The 19,966-nt window shown below is 41.1% G+C and overlaps 2 protein-coding genes across 3 annotated transcripts in view; both read right to left on the bottom strand.

Moving 5' to 3' along the window:
- carmil2 (capping protein regulator and myosin 1 linker 2) overlaps window positions 1-1,441 on the bottom strand; it is a gene marked incomplete at both ends in the record, with an annotated part of 44,326 nt that extends 42,885 nt beyond the window's left edge. The window contains 4 exons of the mRNA XM_080027702.1: window positions 145-204; window positions 770-820; window positions 1,280-1,313; window positions 1,437-1,441. Coding sequence (XP_079883828.1) covers window positions 145-204; window positions 770-820; window positions 1,280-1,313; window positions 1,437-1,441 — 150 coding nt within the window. The remainder of the gene's footprint in view (window positions 1-144; window positions 205-769; window positions 821-1,279; window positions 1,314-1,436) is intronic.
- Window positions 1,442-5,282: 3,841 nt separating this feature from the next.
- ctcf (CCCTC-binding factor (zinc finger protein)) lies at window positions 5,283-19,089 on the bottom strand. 2 transcript variants are annotated; one of them, XM_080028094.1, is made up of 17 exons: window positions 18,951-19,047; window positions 17,089-17,120; window positions 15,466-15,646; window positions 15,138-15,244; window positions 14,956-15,051; window positions 14,162-14,341; window positions 12,911-13,117; window positions 12,622-12,784; window positions 11,423-11,593; window positions 10,755-10,888; window positions 10,531-10,651; window positions 9,783-9,932; window positions 9,478-9,638; window positions 8,630-8,812; window positions 8,186-8,318; window positions 7,564-7,812; window positions 5,283-7,092 (listed from the first exon to the last, which is right to left on the bottom strand). In XM_080028094.1, exons 3-17 carry the CDS (start codon window positions 15,632-15,634, stop codon window positions 6,827-6,829), a joined length of 2,490 nt encoding a protein of 829 aa, XP_079884220.1. In that variant the 5' UTR covers window positions 15,635-15,646; window positions 17,089-17,120; window positions 18,951-19,047; the 3' UTR covers window positions 5,283-6,826. The 2 variants fall into 2 exon arrangements, with proteins under 2 accessions (XP_079884220.1, XP_079884219.1); XM_080028093.1 differs by lacking the exon at window positions 17,089-17,120 and having other exon boundaries at window positions 18,951-19,089.
- Between the last annotated feature and the right edge of the window lie 877 nt (window positions 19,090-19,966).

Raw genomic sequence — 19,966 nt, 5'->3', positions numbered from 1 at the left:
AAATACATCAAGTAATTTAACTGAATAGAAAAATCAGGATGTACAAATGGAATGGGTAAAAATATATGTGATAGAAAATGAGAGAAATTAAATAGATTAAATAGTATGTGTGATTTTGATAAGAATGACATGCAAGGAGTGTACCTGTGAGAGACTGTGGATGGTGATGGAGCAAATCTCCAGGTAGCTGAAGGTGCTGTCTACCTGTACACAAGGACACTGACATGTAACTGGCATAGAAGAGTTGGTAGAATGTCTTCTATCCAGGTCAAACTATCTATTGATTTATAAAACAAGAAAAAGTTTAGTTTAAAAAAAGTCCAGATATCCAATATCTTAAAGGAATACTTCACCCACACGGAACCAGCGTTCTATCATTATAAAATCACTATTATAACACAATGAATGGTTTTTCTTCCCTCAGTCTTTCCTCAGTCTTCCCTTGGCCCAGCTGTCCTGTTAATTCTAGCCCGACATTCTACCATGTGTGATGTCACAAATGGGAAAATGTAGGGTTAGACAGTGAGACCATAGAATACTCTTTCTGCCTTTTCTCAGGCTAGGATGAACCGATTTCTAAAATGTTTGCACATTTATACTACTACATGAGTTAAATACACCTTCATATTCCCACCGGTGAAGTAGGTCTCTAATAACTTTGCAAACTCTCTCATACCTTTTTTATTTTTAATAAAATGTGCAAATGGATGTGGGTGTAGTTGGCATGGTTTAAATACATGATTGATTGAACATTTGAGTTGTGATTTACCCTGACAGGTTGCATGCTCGTAATGAGGTAACCTCTCCATAGACTCAGCGCCTTAGAAAAAGAGAGAGAGACAAAGACGTTATTAATGAAGGGACTGGCACAGCTTTAGCTCGCCCTGCTGGGGAATCATGGTTACTGCATGTTAGCTTTATAAGCAGGTTTATTGTCCCTGCGTTCCAAATCACATGCATACTCTTTCTTTTTACTACACTACATACTAAAGTACAGAAGAGTTTTAGCACCACAGGAGAGAGAAACAAATCAGATAAGGAAGTTTTTTTTTCATTATGTCGAGAAATGTCAAGAATAAAGATGAATACCACAAAATGCTATCGGAGTCAGTGGGGCATTTATGTATTTTCAGCATACTGCAATTGATATGCATGTATTGGGACATCCTAAATCTTTTTCTGTCATACTAAATAGTAGGGAAGTATGGGGATTGGTACACAGGGTACATTAGATGGAAAGTATGCATGGTCCCGGAGGGGGGAGTTGCCCTTCACTCACCACAAACCTGTTGGCCGCTCTCGCACAGGGCTGACTGTTGAGAAGGACAGGGGTCAACACACACACTCTGTGAGGCCGCAGCAACTCCGAGATCTCATCTGCTCAGATGACACACACACACACACACACGAAAACATGCTTACTTACTCGTTCCTACCCCATGGCTATCAAAGCCCAAACAGACCAGCAAGCTTCAGGCAGAGCTAGTGCCGATACTAACCAAACCCCATGGTCCCCCCCCCCCCCACACACACACACAGTATGTGTATTACCAAGCTTATCCTGCCCCATTTGTGTGGAATGGGAAATTCTTATTTATTTTATTTTATTTTTTTATTGTCCACTTTTAAATCCTGAATTGTTTAAAGCCGTATTTACTGTGAGGGAGAAGTGAAAGTAAACAAATCACATTGAAACTGTTGACTTGTGATGAATTCAGACATTACATCTTTAGACTCTCCTCCTGACCCTTACAGGATTTTGGTATAGAGCCACCTCACATTCCGTTAGCCTCATAGCATAATTGCCTAAATCATATTTACTCTACTCTACTTTTACTCTACATATACTTTTCGTTAGCCTAATAGCATAATTGCCAAAGTCATATTTTAAGGGTTATAGAGTAGGGTAAAGTAGATATAGAGTAGAGTAGATGTAGAATAGAGTAGATGTAGAGTAAAAGTAGAGTAGAGTAAATATGATTTAGGCAATTATGCTATGAGGCTAACAATACATTAGTACTGTATTACTCTAATGCACATTTGAGCAAAAATCATGTTAGTAGTGATTGAAGCAAAAACTGAAAAACTGTCAAAAGGGTCCTGTGGTCTTTGCATTGTTTGCAGATACTGTAGCAAAACCTTCACTCACTCATGCTTCCTTCTGTCTGTCAACACTGTCAGATCAGGGAAGGAAGAGTGAGAACATTTAGGCTAAAAATGACTGGTTGAAATGACTCACTAACCTTCCACCTAAATTAACAGCAAACCTACGCTTGACTTCACTCTGAACGTACAAGCCCGAAATTATTCATACCCCTGGCAAATTTTGACTTAAAGTTACTTTTATTCAACGACCCAAAACACAAAGAAAGAGTGGTGAAGAAATAGTTAGCGGACAGACACATTAACGTTTTACAGTGGCCCAGCCAGAGTCCTGACTTGAATCCAATTGAGAATCTGTGGAGGGAGCTAAAGATCAGGGCAGTGACACCCTCCAAACTGAAAGAGTTGGAGCTCATTGCAAAAATACCAGTGGAGACATGCAGAAAGCTGGCCAGCAATTATAGGAAGTGTTTGATTGCTGTAATAGCCAATAAAGACTTTTTCTATTGATTATTGAGAAGGGTATGAATCATTTTGGACATGCCACTTTTTGTTCAAATGTAAATAAAAGCTTAAAAAAAAATGCCTCTTGTACATCGTCGTATTATCTTGTGGGAGAAGCCCGTGTCATTCCCAATCAAAAAAAAACTTGCTGGTTGAATAAAAGTAAGTTTAAGTCAAAATGCTAAATTTGCCAGGGGTATGAATAATTTCGGGCATGACTGCTCTCTCTCTCTGATATTAAAAATATGATTCAGCACAACTTTTTTTATTTATACATATTGATTCCACATCCCCTCATAGACTGTTCCAAACGTTTTCCCATTGTTATATAAAAAAGTCAAATACTTCTAGGCCTATTTGTGTTTGTGCCATCATACTTGTCACATAAAGGATCATAGCAGCATTTTCTGCATGCTCTATACCGTGACCTACAAACTAAACTACTTAATTTAACAAAACAAATATTGTAATATGTTTACAACACTACCAGTGGCAGATGTATTAAAGGAATACTTCACCCATACAGAACCGGCGTTCTATCATTATAAAATCGCTATTATAATATAATGAATGAGGTTTTTCTTCCCTCAGTCTTCCCTTGGCCCAGCTGCCCTATTAATCCTAACCCTACATTTTACCGTGTGTGATGTCACACATGGGAACTAGAACTAGTGAGACCATAAAACACTCTTTCTGCCTTTTCTCAGGCTAGGATGAACCGATTTCTAAAATGTTTGCACATTGATACTACATAGGATCTCAGAGTTCAATACACTTTCATATTTCCACCGGTGAAGTAGGTCTTTATGAAAACCTCCTATCCACAGCCACTTCACAAACTATAGCCTTCAGTTCAATCATCATCTAGAACAAGGTTAACATTGTAACATTCATGAAAGCAGGACTGATTATAACTTCATGTGCTGGAATAGACTACATTTAATTTAACAAGCCCTGCGTTCCAAATCACACACTCTTTGTGTTTACTATACTACATACTTAAGTACAGAAGAGTTTTAGGGCCACAGGAGAGAAGAAAAAAAATCAGATAAGGAAGATTTTTTTTCTCATTATGACGAGAAATGTCAAGAGTAAAGACGAAAACTCCAACATTGTATTGGAGTTAGTGGGGCATTAATGTATTTTCAGCATGCTACAATTGACGTGCATGGATTGGGACATCCTAAATCTTTTTCTGGCGTACTAAATAGTAGATAGTATGGGGATTGGAACGCAGGTTAAGTCTACTCGTCCAGATGTGTGTGCTTTTTTAGTTCCGTTGATTGGCCATACGAAGATCAGCTTTACTTTCTTTCTTATATATTTTCAAAGTTTCACTAATGTAAGAGTAATGTTGAAGTTGTCTCCTCTTACCTTGCAGGCTCTGAGAGATGGAATCCATACTGTAAACTCCAATAACACCACGTTGTCGATGAACAAATGAAGAAAAAGTGATGAAGTGTGATTATCCAGCTTCCCTTACGCCCTAGACTGTCCTGGCTGAAAATCAATCACACAGCGTCGATACTATAAGGGGAAGAAATGGGAGGGAACCATTGATTGAAATGTATTCACAACTCATCTGTCCACACATTTCAAAAGATCAATCCTTTCTGAATGAATGTATTTATCCAGTGTGCTGGCAGGAGAGCAGAGGACAAACGTGGCGGCAGAAGTGTAGAAACCAGAAGACACACACCACTCAATACATCTTCAAAATAAATGCACGTCTGCATAACCTAGTTTCTCTTTTCCACTTGTGCATGCGTGCACACACACACACACACACACATAACCTTGTCTCGCTTATTGTGCACACATTTTGCTCATGAACTTAAGAGACACACGCACGCACGCACACACACATCCTGTTACCATGTTGTAAGTCACTATTGTAGTGAGTGTAGAGAAGAGGGAGCTGGAAGGAAGCTCACCTATCCGCCCACAGAGACACACACCACAGCCACCACTCTGACTGTTTGCCCTTTACACGTTTTTTCAGATAGAAACGCTTCATGTTATTGCTACGGAAAAGAAAAGATTCAAGCAAAGCAGCATCATAGTCGTCCAAACATTTCATATCACAATATCCTAATCTTTAGAACAAACCCCTTTGGTATTTAGTTTGCAAAGACGAACTCTACTTCTATTCATTTTAAAAAGGGAGTTGCCAGCTTTGCGTTATCTACCTTCATCAGACATACATTATTCAAAACAGGGTATCTTTGCTATAATACAATGGTTTTCAAATAGTTATTCAATGCCGGACCTAAACTACCTATTACAAATCTCTTTGTATATTGCTTATTATAAAACAACAAAAAATGTCAGTTGTACAAATGCATAAAGTGCTTTTTTTTTTTAAATAACCTTGCGTTCCAAATCACATACTCTTTCTTTTTACTACACTACATACTAAAGTACAGAAGAGTTTTCGGGCCACAGGAGAGAAAAAAAAATCAGATGAAGATTTTTTTCTCATTATGTCAAGAATAAAGACTAATACTCCAAAATGCTATTGGAGTTAGTGGGGCATTTATGTATTTTCAGCATACTACAATTGACATGCATGTATAGGAACATCCTAAATCTTTTTCTGGCATACTAAATAGTAGGGAAGTATGGGTATTGGAACGCAGGGACAGTCAACCACAAGATAGGCAGAATAGATCAAATGACAGTGGTTCAGATGACTTTAATTGAGTTGGGTTGCTTTATCAGAGGAAGAAAGCATGATGGGAGAGAGGTCATATTGCAACAAGAGCGTTTACAGGCTCAGGACATGTGGAGTACCAAACACCTTTACCAAAAGAAATGAAAACAAAACACATCTTCAAAATGAACCATTTAAAAAACATTAAAAAGGCTCACAATAAATCAAAACGCAAAGGGCTTTAAAATGTGTATTTACATGCCATAGTTAGTGATCAGTTGATAACTTTTGGTGATCAGTATGAACAGGGGAAGTGAATAGATTCAAAAGGAAAAAAAATTAAGAACAAAACACTAATGTGTTAATGCTGATCACTTCAAGTGAGACAATTTCAAAATGAATAGACATAATTCCATGTTAAATTGAAGTATTTGGAATGTTCAAAAATCATAGCTATAATATTTTTTACCAACTAAAGAAAATGTTATCCATGTTTCTCTTCAACCAAGCATTGAGTTGATCTGTGTTCTCCTTCAAAAAGAGGAATACAACATAAGATATGATGAATGACACATAGTATTCCATCAGTGATAGTTAGGAGAAAATGAGAAAAACATGTATTGAAAAATAACTTAAGGGATTAACATGGAAAAACAATGTTGATGCTGGGAAACTTAATGAGCAAGCCTTCTATAGGGCTTTCATGAGCGACTGGGGGAGGGTGGTGGGGCACACTCTCTCCATTAGGACAAAGTGTGGATGTCACACAGATTAACTAGTTGGAACTGCTGTCCATTCATTTGACTGGATCTACCTGTGCCTGTAAACTGCTGTGTAAAAGAAGAAGACCTCTGTTTACACAGGCCAAGAAGCTAAATTCACTTTGGGGGGGGGGGGGGGGGAATATGACTGCAAATGGTATCTTAGAGTAAAACTCTAGTACCATAAACATCATTTAATTTGGATTAACTACATGTATACCTATACACACACACACGCACGCACACACGAATGGAATTTCCAATTTGCTAAATCAGCATAGTTGCCATAACAGCAAGCAAGAACAGCAAAGCAGGACAGCAGAAAATCTAAATGAAAGGTAAAAAGAAATGAAAGATGTCTTCTTTGATGAGAGCAGAGAGGAAGTGAACATGAGTGGCACAGTGTGTGGGTAGGGCCTGACACAGGATGTGGCTTTGGGTAGAGACACGTAGCAGATTAGACACTGATTCATTCAGTACACATTCAAACTGAAAAAAGAAGCATTTCAAAGAGCAAAGAGAGAGTCTGCCAATAGCTTGGACGATATCCGTTATACGGTGTGGGAGAAGACACTAGTATGTGCAGTGTGGGATCAGGTATTAATGTGTAATGCGAGACCCACAAACATCATTATGCGGGTTATCAATATGTATGTCGAAGTTACTGTGTGTCAAGTATTTACATGTGACTTCCCTTTCTTTGTGCATGGTTGTTTCTGTTTGAATGGAGGCAAAATGTCAGCCATGAAAAGCTGGAAAACACGTGGAACATTTCGGTGAAGGCCAAAGGAAATGTGAATGTTGTTCAGCGGTCCATCATGCTGAGGATCATCTCTGGTGTGAGGTCTCCATTGGCAGCAGCAGCAGCAGCAGCAGCAGCAGCAGCAGCAGTGGTGTCTGGTTCCTCAGTGACAGCAGCCAGCTCCACAGTCTCTAGCCCCTCCTCGCTCACTCCCTCCAGGCTCACGCTCTGCTCCAGAGGGGCACACGCTTCCACATCCTCCTTCTTCACAATGATGTTCTCCACTGCTCCTGTGCTCTCATCCTCCACCTGAATGATGGCCGCCGCAGCTACACATATACAGAGACACACACACAAACAAACAAACAAACACACACAATTTAAAAAGATAGGCCAGACTACTCCTCCCAATAATAATAATGATAATAATATCTTGGTTTTATATAATAGCGCCTTTCAAAAAACCCAAGGACGCATCAATATTAAGGCTACACATAAAAAAAGTAATAGGCCTACCGTGGTATAATACTGTCACCACCCAAAACATAAAACATACTGTGATATATATTTTAAGGTTGTATTGCCCACCCCTAGTGGATGCTGTGTCATTGTTAAACTTCATATTTAACTTATTGTTGATTATGGCACACTCATTAACAAGAACATTTCAAACTGGCACTCCCTTGTCAAAAAGGTTGCCGACCCCTGCTATAGTGCATAAGATTGAAAAGTGACCAATTATTAAATCCATTGCATTTTTCCCATTATAGTGCTTTGTAACTTGCTGTGTCTGTAGTCACCTGAAGCAGCGGCGTTCTTGGCGACCACCCTGGCTGACTTGCTGGGCGTGGGGGTCTTGGGAGCGTTCTTTGGGGGGCGTCCTCGTTTCCTCTTGACAGGGGGCTCCTCTGGGGCGGGGACGGGGATGGCAGGGGGCGCCTGGTCCAACTCCATGCCCTCTGCCTCCTCTTCCTCCTGCAGCAGTAAGCCTTCGTCCTCAGCCTCGGCTTCCTCGTCCTCATCCTCCTCCTCCTCAGCCTGATCCTCCTCTGAATCACACACACACACACATCAGGTAAAGCAATCAGAGCACAGCAAACTTGCCTTGCGTTCCAATACCCATACTTATCTAATATTTAGTATGGTAGAAAAAAAAGATAAGATGTATAAAAGACAACCGGGGATGCAACGGATATAAAAGCAAGAGGCTAGATCAGGCAATGTCATGATGAAATATGTAATAAAAGTGTATGCATACTGCATCCTAACTAGACAATTTTTTATGGTCAGATGTAGTATGTAGAATAGAAAAAAGAAAGAGTATGCAATTTGGAACCCAGGGAAAGCCTCGTGCTGGACATACAACATCAGATCCACCAATCAGAGCACAGAGCAAACACTCATCCAACATTGTGTCCTCACCGCTGTCATCCTCGTCCCTGCGGCTCCTCATCTTCCTCTTTCTTCCTCTCCTGCCTTTCTTTGGGGCTGGAGCTCCATTCTCTGCGTCCTCCACCTCGCCGTTGCAGTTCTCAGAGTGGCGAGCCATTGTGTTCTACAGCAACAGACATTGTGTTAGTTTGTACTGTAGACTTTTAGAAATTCATTAGACCAAGTTGAAACTACTAATTCCCCTTTCATACAGAGTCCGGAGCTGTTGAAACTGCGCCCTGATACAGTCTATGGGCGGGAGGCAGAGAGCTGCCAATGTATTCTGAAAACATCTACTCTGGAACCAGTATTCCTGGCAGATTTCCTGCCCAATCCTGAAACAGTTCATTGCGTTTGGAAAGCAAAAGAACAGGTTCAGGAGGGGGCAAGTGATTGAAAAGGAGAATGAGAGTTGACAGAGGAGAAGTGTCTCACCCGGCGAGTGAAGGTCTTGCTGCACTTGGGGCAGACGAAGGCGGTGGGGATAAAGTTGGGGTCGTGGTAGCGTTTGAAGTGCATGTCCAGCAGCTGCTTCTGCCTGAAGGTCTTCTCACACTGGCTGCAGGCGTACGGCTTCTCCCCGGTGTGGGTTCTACGATGCATCACCATGTGGCGCTCCTGGAAGCAGCAAGCAGCAGAGGACACACACAGTTTGCTACATATCCACTTTCAAATCAGTTATTTTAGCCTCTGTAGGCTATGGATGGCAATGCCCTGTCTATCAGTTGGTCTGCCATTCACAGACTGAACTATCTCGACAACTACTAGATCAAGTCAGGGCCCCAGAGGATCAATCCTACCGACTTTGGTGATCCACTGACTTTTCCTTTAGCCGAAAGAGCAGCTAACAGTCGATTTACTTAACAACTAGCAGCTAACACACTAGACTTGCCCTGCGTTCCAATCCCCATACTTCCCTACTATTTAGTATGCCAGAAAAAGATTTAGGATGTCCCAATACATGCACGTCAATTGTAGTATGCTGAAAATACATACATGCCCCACTAACTCCAATTGCATTTTGGAGTATTCGTCTTTATTCTAGACATTTCTTGACATAATGAAATAAAACTTCCTTGTCTGATTTTTTTTTTTTACTTTAGTATGTAGTATAGTAAAAAGAAAGAGTGTGTGATTTGGAACGCAGGGTTGGACACACAGAGTAACTATAACACTTGTTATTAATGAATTTTTGAAAACAGTTCAAAATAAAAATAAAATACTTTTTTGATTGAAAGAAATACGCTAACCCCCACCTATCACTGCACTTAAGATATACACACCTGGCGGCAGCAGTAGTCACACATTTCACATTTAAACCTCTTTTCATTCTTATGGGACTTCTGATGCTGGATCAGAGCGTAACGCTCGTGGAAAACGGCGTCGCAGTAACGACACTTCTTCCCAGTCTCGATGAATGAATGCTGCTTACGGAGATGGACACCTGCACGACCAAACCAGAGAAACATGAGGGGGAATAAAAAAACAAGACAAAGGACACTACCTGTTCTGTCTGGGAGCTTTAATTAATATGTTAGTGCTGCATGTTAAATCAAAATAAATGACATTGTGTGTGTGTGTGTGTTACCCAAGTCACTCTTGCGTGCGATGACAGTGTCACAGTGGGGACAGTGGAATTTGGCCACGTTCTCCGTGTGTTTCTGCAGAATGTGCATCTTCATGGTTCCACTTTGGGTGAAGCGGGCGTGGCAGATGTAGCACTCGTAAGGTTTTTCTCCTGCAGAGGGTCGAGTATATACACATGATCATTACAAGTTACATTTTCTCATTAATATTTCAGATGAAGAAAGGAACAAGAAAAGAAAAGATACAATACTACATCCATCCAACAGCTTATTTCCACATACTACAAGTTGACATACTGTTGTAGTTGACAGTCAATGGGGAAAGGGTTCGGAATAGTCTAATGACGACCTGTGCTTTTTTGAAATTTTGTATACATTATTTTGTAACAGAATTATATATATATAAAAAAGTATTTCATATAAACATGGACAATTTAAAGTTTTTCCTCCTCATATAAAAAGACAATAACATTGGTCTTTAAAATTGTGGATTAGGGGAAACCGGGGCTAGTAGGCACACTTTTTACTGCAGTGAGAATTGCTCATCACCTAAACATCTTTCAATAGTCATTCCTACATTAAATTGAAGCTGGCGGTGTTGGCTTGAAATGTGTACCCCTCACTTTTTCTAACTTATTGTAACAAAGAAGAAATTAATCATCAAAGACACCCTTACACATTGTGACAACAACCAACCGGTGTGACATATAACCCCGTTCTCCCCTACTTTAGTTTAGAAGTCCACTTTACCTGAGTGTGTCCTCATGTGTCTCTTCAGTTTGTATGTGTCTCTGCTGGCGTAGCTGCAAAGGCTGCACTGGAATGGACGCTCGCCGGTGTGGGAACGAATGTGGCGTTTTAGTTTGCTCACCTACACGACATCCACACACACAGAAACAGTCAAAGAAACGTGAGGAGATTTGAACCGAGAGGAGAGTAAACTAAAGGTCAACCAACAAGGGGGATTGTCTTACCTCCACACTGGCATAGTCACACATGGAGCATTTGAAGGGTTTCTCGTGTGTGTGTTTGTAGCGACGATGACGAACCAGCTCCCCGCTAGTCACAAAAGCCATGTCGCAGTCCTGGCACTTGTGCGGACGAGTTCCTAAAAAAAGAAAAAGAAAATAAAGACACAAGAGTAAGATATCCTTGTCAGGGTTCCTTCACATTTTCCATTTCAAAATTCAATACTTTTCCATACTCAAATTTCCAGGATTCGCGTTAGATTTTTCAGTCTATATTTGACATCCTAATACAAATGGTTAGATGCTTATTATATGAATAAATGGCTCTGAAGCCAGCCCTTGGAGAACTTACATCGATCCATGGCAATATCTTTGCCAAAACTCAAAAGCAAGTAAAAACTAAAAGGTTAATTTATTGAAGATAGTGTTTTTTAAATATTTTTTGGAGAGTTGGGGCAAAAGTCTGGAAATACAAATCATTTTCCATACTCTTTTATATTTTCCATACTTATCCAGACCTGGGAATTACTAAAATTAAATTCCACTGCGTAGGAACCCTACCTTGTACCGTACTATGAAAGCATTCCTCTGTTTCCGCTTAAACTTCTACTACTATTTTGGTTTTGATTTGGAGTGTTTTATTTGCGGTACATTGTGTGTGTGAGTGTATATACCGGTGTGTGTATTCAGATGGTTTCTCAGCAGGGTGACTGTCCTGAAGGCTCGACCACACAGATGGCATTTGTGTGGTCTCTCGTCCGTGTGGCTCTTCATGTGTCTGTCCAGGTTGGAGCGTCGAGGGCACGTGTAGCTGCACAGCTCGCACTGAAACGTCTTCTTCACTCCTACCACACAACAGAGCACATAGACAACACTCATTTAACATTACCCCCACATGTTTAGTTCACTTGTTTCACCTTGGTTAAAGACCTACTTCACCGGTCGGAATAGGAAGGTGTATTGAAAGCTGAGATCCTATGTAGTAGTATGAATGTGCAAAACATTTAGTAATCGGTTCATCCTAGCCTGAGAAAGAGGCAGAAAGAGTGTTTTATGGTCTCACTGTCTAACCCTATATTTTCCCATGCGTGACATCACACATGGGAAAATGTAGGGACTGAGGGAAGAAAAACCTCATTCATTATATTATAATTGCGATTTTATAATGATAAAAAAACGGTTCCATATGGGTGAAGTATTCCGTTAAACAAATGACAAGAGAGAACCATTATTTTGTCTGATTCAGTTAAAAAAAAATCCAAAAAAAATCAATTCCCCCATTTTTAATAATCAAATGTTTCACTTTAATTGAAATTGAGTGCTCAGACTTTGGTTTGGAGAATTTAGTCTTCTTGTTTCGCAAATGATGTGGTTTTAATGTCATACACTCACCGGCCACTTCATTAGGTAAAATAGTAACATTTCTTGTTAACACATATAACTTATCAGCCTATCACATGGCAGCAACTCAATTCATTAAGGCATGTGGACCTGGACAGGACAACTTGTTATAGCTCAAATAAGCATCAGAATGGGGATGAAAAGGGGGTTTAAGTGACTTTGAACGTGGCATGATTGATGGTGCCAGATGGGCTGGTCTGAGTATTTCAGAAACTGCTGATCTACTGGGATTTCACGCACAACCGTCTCTAGGGTTAAACATATATATATATTTATATAGCAGCTAATGGAGATCCAAAACAATGTTTGGCAATACACTATGTTAAAGTAGTGTGCACTGTGAACACTTTGACTGTACCACAGTCTGTTGGAGATTACAGAGCAGATAATTATGCCAACTTAACATTGAGGAGGAAATCCAAAGCAAAGCATATAAACAGTAAGTGAGCCTCTTAGTCCAGCAGTGTCTCACCTTTCTTCTTGATCTTGGTGGGTTTGGGTGGTTTCATGTTGCCCACCACTTTCTCAGCATTGACCTCAGACAGAAGGCCCTCCTGCTGTTCCTCTTCAAAGTCATACACACTCACATCCATGCCCTTGTCCCCTTCAGCATACCGCAGGCGACTCTTTTTACCCTGGACAAAAACAGCAAGCAACTCATGAAAGCTCGGCCAATGACCATTTAACCAATTTCTGCCAATATGCGGTACAAGTCCACTTCCATCACAGAAATGATATCAGGAGCCCCACAGCTATCTTGCCTTTTTGCGGATCCCAGAGGGGGGCTGGTAGTCAGGGTCTTTACCCCAGGTGGAGTCATCGTTTGGGGGCTGCATGGGCTCCTCCTCCCCTTCTTCCAGCATCTGGTTCCCCACCTCCTCCTCTTCTTCCTCTTCATGATGGGCTTCTCCTCCGTCTTCCTCCTGCTCCACTGTTTCCACCTCCCCATTCGCTCCAACTTTAACCACCTACACAGCAAATGCATTCAGTGTTAAGACAATGCATCACTACAGACTAATCATTGTATGGACTTTTCTTCTGTGGGTGCTAAAGTACAACACCAATCACTTCATAATATCGCTGCTTTTCTATTTATTATACTATGAGCATTTATTGCATACTATTGTTTTAGGCCACATCACCTTGCCAGTGTTGCAGTATCTTATCCGATACTCATTTTTAATATCGATTAGTATCAATCTGAGTATTGATTTTTTTGACAACCCTAGTGGGTGAATTTGGAAAATCTTTTGGGTGCACCTCTTCAAGTGACACCCATCTTTGCCAAAGAATCTTATTCTTCATTATTAAGATTAAACATGGGTCTTGAATCAACGTTTTCAACAGACGTAGATCAAAATGCCTTTGTACGTAATAGGATAGACCTTCAACCAATCAGACCAATGATGGCCGTCACTTCACTGTTGTCATCCTGTTAAGCCCGCCTCTAGCACGCCTGGGCGTTTGTGATTGGGGCCAGAATCTTTGGAGGAAGTAAAATGGGCCAAACAGTGGTTGGGTCCAGACTAGTCTGCAGAGTGAAATCAAGTCGGCGGCAGACTCGGCTGGGCTCACTCAGGCTCATTCTTCTTAGCAATGAACAGTATACTAAAGTTTGGGATTCTGTAGCTCCATACAAAATCAAATAGTGAGACGTCTTCTAGTGAATTGAATCTTGTCAATCAAGGCATTCTGAAATGTTGTTCATATCATATACAGTATATCATTAATGTAAGCTTATCAATTGAAACATTTTTAACCAGGCTCTTCTGTGGTTCAATTAAACTGAAAAATAAGATGTGCCAAAGTCAATGGTTACACATTTAAATCAGTATTTTGGGCCTTGCTTCTTATTTGGCAAATTCCCTTTACACACAACTAACTTTGCGCATTATCACTTTCTTTATTAGACTGCCCACAATGTGTTGAGTCTTCTATCGGTCAGCCAGAACTGAAGAGCATAGAATGTTAAACAAAAAGGGCCCCACTAATGAGTATGTGTGCTTGTGTACCTGAAAGCCCTCTGGCAGTGGCAGAGTGTGGCAGATGACTGGGTCTCCATCCTTGGGCATAGCAGTGGTGTCTACATATGTGCCTTGCTGCAGGGCCTCTACAGTGGAGGCAGACACTGGCACCTGCACCAACTGGAGTTCCCCCAAACCCAGAGCTGCCTGCTCCTCCATGTTCACCACCTGAGGACAAAGACACACCTGAGGTCAACACACATGTTCACTCACTCTATCCATTCAAATGGTAGTGCCATCCAATCGCCAGGGATCGCATGCATTCCTACAGGAACAATCCATTACTCCTTTATCTATTATCCATTTTTTAGAGCACAATGCATCTGTCTGCTGGAATATGATGCACAGCAATAAAGCCTATAGCCAACGCTAAATGCTTATTCAAAACAGTCACAGTTACCAGCGCTCTATGGCTTAGACGGCCGCCTAAACAACGCCCCCCGCCTTAAGAATATGTTCCCTGATCAAAGGTAAAGATGGTCAAACAAGATATTTGAGAGTGTGACTTTTTTTGGGGGGCCGGGCAGTGTATAGGACACGGTTGTTTACATAGCACAAAATTCATCACCAAATTTATGCATTTAACAGTCTCTAAAAAATCTGTGGGAAGCACCACATATATAAACACACCCAATGTGAAAAAATAACGCTATGCTGCCATTTGAAGCAGACTGTCAAAAGAAGCTCATCCCAAATGGGGTTCGTTTTGGGGAATTTCTACCAGAAATTTGGTATGGGGGAAACACTGTACATGATGTGAAATGGCCTGAAAGAGCACCTACCTGTAGTGTGATGATTTGAGTCTGGTCCACTGTTGTGACAGTTGCTTGATGAGCACCAACGGTTGCTGAGGATCCCCCCACTGTAGCATCTATCACCTGAAATGTCACTTTACTTTAATGGGCTGTGGGCAAAGCAACACGCAGTTCTAACACATTTAATTTCTTTGTGTGAGTGGCCTTACCTCAGTCTTCATCTGTAACAGAGTGGGGTCCAGTGAATCCATGACCATCATCTCAACCCCTGCTCCAGCTTCCATCAGCTGCTGCTGGGCCATTGCATCCCCATCACCTGAAATATATCAGCACCAAGAGTCAAACATGGGACCACATGCTACACCACAACATGTCTACCTGCAATGGGAATCTTAACTACTCCTAACTAACTCATATTTTTCATATCAACTCTAAAATGCATTGCATGCATTAAAATGACTGAAAAATGGAAGTTCCACATTATGAAAGAAGCTGAACACGAGCACACATTTCCCTCAAAGCCTTGTTAATATGAACCTTGTTCCAGAAGGCCTCCGTCTTGAGCCTCTACCACTCCCCCAGCCTCGGCAGCTTGCTGGAGCAGGTCTGCCACCATGTCATCCTGGCTGTGGACGGCCTGGATGGAGGGGAAGTCTTTGGAGGGGATCTCCACCGCCCCTACGCCTTCGGTTGGCCCTCCGTCCATGCTGGGTAGGAACTGAAATGTGGATGGAAACAAACATTATCCAGTTGTATTGAGTTGTTGCTCACTTGACCGCAGTGAGAGCGAGCCGTCGGCTACCTAGTTTAAGGGAAATTGGGAAAACATAATCAAAACTATTGAATTAGATGATGATGTAAAAACTAGGAATTGTCCAGCCCTAGAAGTAACATTTGATCCCTTACCATTCCAACAAACATGCCGTGTCATAGCAGACTGTCATAGTGTTTAAAAAAATGTTTACAACATGTAATGTTAGCCAACATGCAAATGTGCACCGCAGTCTCTTCAAAGAGGCACTGACAGACTCTCTCATTTGGTGCGGCCCAGTCCAGCTCTAGATTTTCTGGTCGGTCACCAAAGTGAGGAACGGCTGTACTTGTAAAAGGGACTCCGCCGTGGTTGATGCCAGATTAGAAAGAAAGTACAACAAAAACCGGAGACAGCAAGCTCAAAAACTGCGACCGCTGCTGTAGCTTGGCTGTTTGTTGTGCAGGATAGGGCGCCGCCCACTGATGACGCTCTGACCAATCAATGGTCTGCATGGGTTTCACGTCAATGTTTAGACCCTGGAGGTTCCAGTGATAGTAGTGAAAAAACGAAAAAGGTGAGTAGAGTAGGCTCCATGTAGTGTAAATGCGCCAGAAGTGTTAAACTACCAATCTAGAGCTTGACTCCTATCCACCAGACTGTACTATGTCTGATTCAAAGTTCTCCGCATTCTTGTTGGTGCTCTATATGTGAACTGAAATCTAAAGAAATATGGATAAATAAATTATAATTTGAACAAAACCATTCTTATAATAATTTGTAGTCATTTTGAATATCTGTTTTTGGCAAGTTATCCTGGATTTGTCATAAAGTGATAAGATTAAAATCAAGTATTTGTTTTAATGTTGAGGAAAACATTGAAACTTTGAGGTTAGCATGGTTTAATTTTTGCCAGTTTGAACTTAAGAACCAACTCAGTTAAAAACTGTACACACAATTTTACACAACATTGAAGCCATGAGCTCAATGTCAAAACACTTTGTTTTACTGCTTTAAATATACAGTCTATTTGATTTGTCTACATGACTCCCTGCCTGCACAAAGAATAACTATTCAGTCCTGACTCCTAACCCACACGTTTGGTGAAAAGTATTTGAGGGAAAGTCTGTTGCATTGCAAGTGTTCCCAACCAAACCCATTGTTGCTTCTTAACCCACTAGTGTTACCTGGAATAGCAAGGATAAATTGGCTGTTTTCATGATTTCTGTAGACTGGGCTGCCTTTTGCTTTGCTGCTGAAAGCCCTGAGCTTAAAGTCCAGCTACCTCACTGTCCCTGTCAGCAGGCTGAGGGAGGGGAAAAGGGACATGTTACACAGCTGCACTTACACACTGTCACACAACTCAACTCTAAATCTGTTCACTGTGTATTAGGGACTCTGGTGCTCACCTGAGGCTTCAAGCTGCTAGCTGACTGTGGACCTGGAAGAATGGAGGGTGAATACATCATCACAGTGTGATTTCCCCTAGCTTCCATGACAGCTCGTTTTTATTCCTCCATCCTGACTTCACAGAGATTTAATGTTTATGTTTCAATTTCTAAAAGGCAGATGTGTTTGACCTCACGTTTACAACTTGGGATGGATTGACAGGCTTTGAAAGTATTTATCAACATTTCTAAAAGTTCAAAATCTTATGGGCTCTTTCTTGTCTGCTGAAAGAAATTTATAACACATTCGCCCAGGTCCAACAATTTGTCTGTGTCTATATTTTCAAACATGGTAGGTAGGTATTTAGTACAAAAAATTTAATATTTAGCCAAACCGGGCCTGACTGAGCCCTTTGACATCCATTAGCGTTTCAGTACAAATGACTTAAAGAAACACTACTCATATTTTGAATAGGTTGGCTCTTTACATCAATAACCAAAGTACAAGATTATTACTCCACTGTTTGTTTAAGCCACTCCTTTAAAAATACCACAGCTTTTTTAAATATACATCTACATTTGTAAATGTTAACTGTATCTATCATTACAATACTGAATATGAGTTTATTAGCTACATGACCATGTAAGTGACGAGACAATACGCAGCACCTGTGTGTTTACAGGTCTCCACGTCCACTTGTCTTTATTTTGCTAAATGAGTAGAAGCTAAAGAGGCTTTAGTATAGGCCTTCATAATCATAAAAGGCTTTGACTTGTGTGAAACAATAAATGAACTACAACACGATACTGAGGCCAGGCGGGCAGCTGTTGCTTCCTTGCGCCGCAGTTATATAGCGGTATTTTTGTAGCTCTCCAAGCCGAATCGTAGAGGGAGCTCTCTGCTATAATATATATCTGTGGCTATGATTCTCTAGGTGGGCTTCAAGCGGGCGACGGCTGCAACAACATCTGTCACATTCTGACCACGGAACAAAGTCAAAGAAGAAGAGAAATGCTCGAGGATGGAAGATGGCAGATGTATGGGGAACACAAATAACGTATTTGTTCTCTGTGAATCGGTGGCCACTATGGTCACCGACAATCCTTTGGCTGAGATTGCCTCGTCATTTCTTCAGCGCTGTCCGTAACGTTAGCTTCTGCGTGTATACTTTAACCTGGGAAACCAACCGGACTGACTTTAATTTCGGTTAGAACGTGCTACAAAAAGACTTCCAGGTAAATGAAATACCTAGACGAGCGTTATCTCTGGGTGATTCATTTGAGACGTAACATAACTAAAGGCTTTGGGTTTGGTTAAGGCCTTGATACTGAGCTAAGCTAGATAACGCCAGTTGTTACATTGATTTGTCCTACTAAAGGTCTCTAAATTAACGTTAAGTGAAACGTAAAGCAACTTAACGCCAGCTGGGTATACTGCGACTTGGTTTGTGTATGTATTCCCGTTGTAAGGTTATCGTGCGTGTAGGAATGTGTGTGTCACATCAGGCGTATATTAATGCAAACAAGCTAACATTAGCAATAACTAAACCCGCCAGTTTCCATGTCGTCAAGGCTGTAAAGACGGGAAACAAAGAAGCGAGAAAATGGACGCCTTGGCCTAAACTCTCCAACCAAATCGTCGAAGTAAACTTAACTTATCCTCGACGATATTTTCATAGATTGGTGTAAAATACAGAGGGCTGTGTATATATTTATTAGAACTTCGGTTATTTAAGCGTTTTTTGACGGGTTTTTCAATAACGATAGAGGGAGACAAACACTCTCCGACGAGCTGCCCGGACCCAGAGCCCCATCGTGACACCTAGAGGCCGATTAAAGATCCTGCAAACTCCCCCCTTGTGAGAAAAGTAGTGATACTTTACCTCTTCTTGCTGCGTTTCTCTTTCCGTTTAACTCGGCCGAAAGCAGAGAATCTGTGCTACAAAGTTGAACTGGCTGGTTAGAAATGCAGGCTTCTTCGCAGTTAGTTTTAATCCCTCTCCCGCTTTGGCAGAGTAGTCTCTGCCACAAAATGGCAGTTGGGAGCTCAGTGCGCCTGTGCGGCCGCTGGGGGGTGGTGTCGAAGCTGCTGCAGACACCCTGATTGGCCAGGAGGGGCGCCCCGTTGGAATACATTGAAGCACATCTATCACAACGTTGGGAAGAGAGCCGATTTGAGGACCCTCGGAGATACGATTTGTACTGCAAGAAAATAACCTTTAAATGTCAAAGTCTAAATTGAAACCAAGTTTGTATTGAGAAATGACGAAGAGAAATAAAAGATAACATATATTTATCTAATGCCTTTGTGAAGCTTTACATTTATGCCTAATCATCAATGCATGGGTGACGTGTCTTTATATTAGGCTATATCATGTGCTCCCTTGATACAATCATATTGTACATTGATGCTCTAAAGTAGCCTAACTTACCACTCAAAGGCACTCATCATGAACTGGCTGTCATCAGAAATGACACGCCTATTGCCAGTCGAACAGATCATTCATCTGTGTAATGATTAACAGTATAAGCTATAGCCGACTGTCATTCACCGTGTCATCTTGAGAAGTGAAGTCTGCTGTTGCCCTCAAAACCTCATTTAGGTCAAGCACAGGACAGGTCTCAGCCAGGATATGTCTGTTTTTTTATGTGAGCAGCTCACTGTAGCCTACACAATCAGACATGAGACACATGATATTTTTTAAACAATTTTAATAGTTTGTAGGCTGTATGACACCAGAATGCCTGGAAATATGTTTTTGAAAAAAAGAAAATTACACACACAAAAACACTGTCCTGCAGTGGTTTTCCACTGCTTCACACTCTTAAATAAGGTATCTCATCTAGACTATGTCTTATTACATCTCTGTTACTCAAACCTTGAGGCACTTAATCTTTT

This window comes from Ammodytes marinus (genome assembly GCF_949987685.1).
Source record: "Ammodytes marinus genome assembly, chromosome: 5".
Lineage (NCBI taxonomy): Eukaryota > Metazoa > Chordata > Actinopteri > Uranoscopiformes > Ammodytidae > Ammodytes > Ammodytes marinus.
This window is presented reverse-complemented; position numbering and strand designations above follow the sequence as displayed.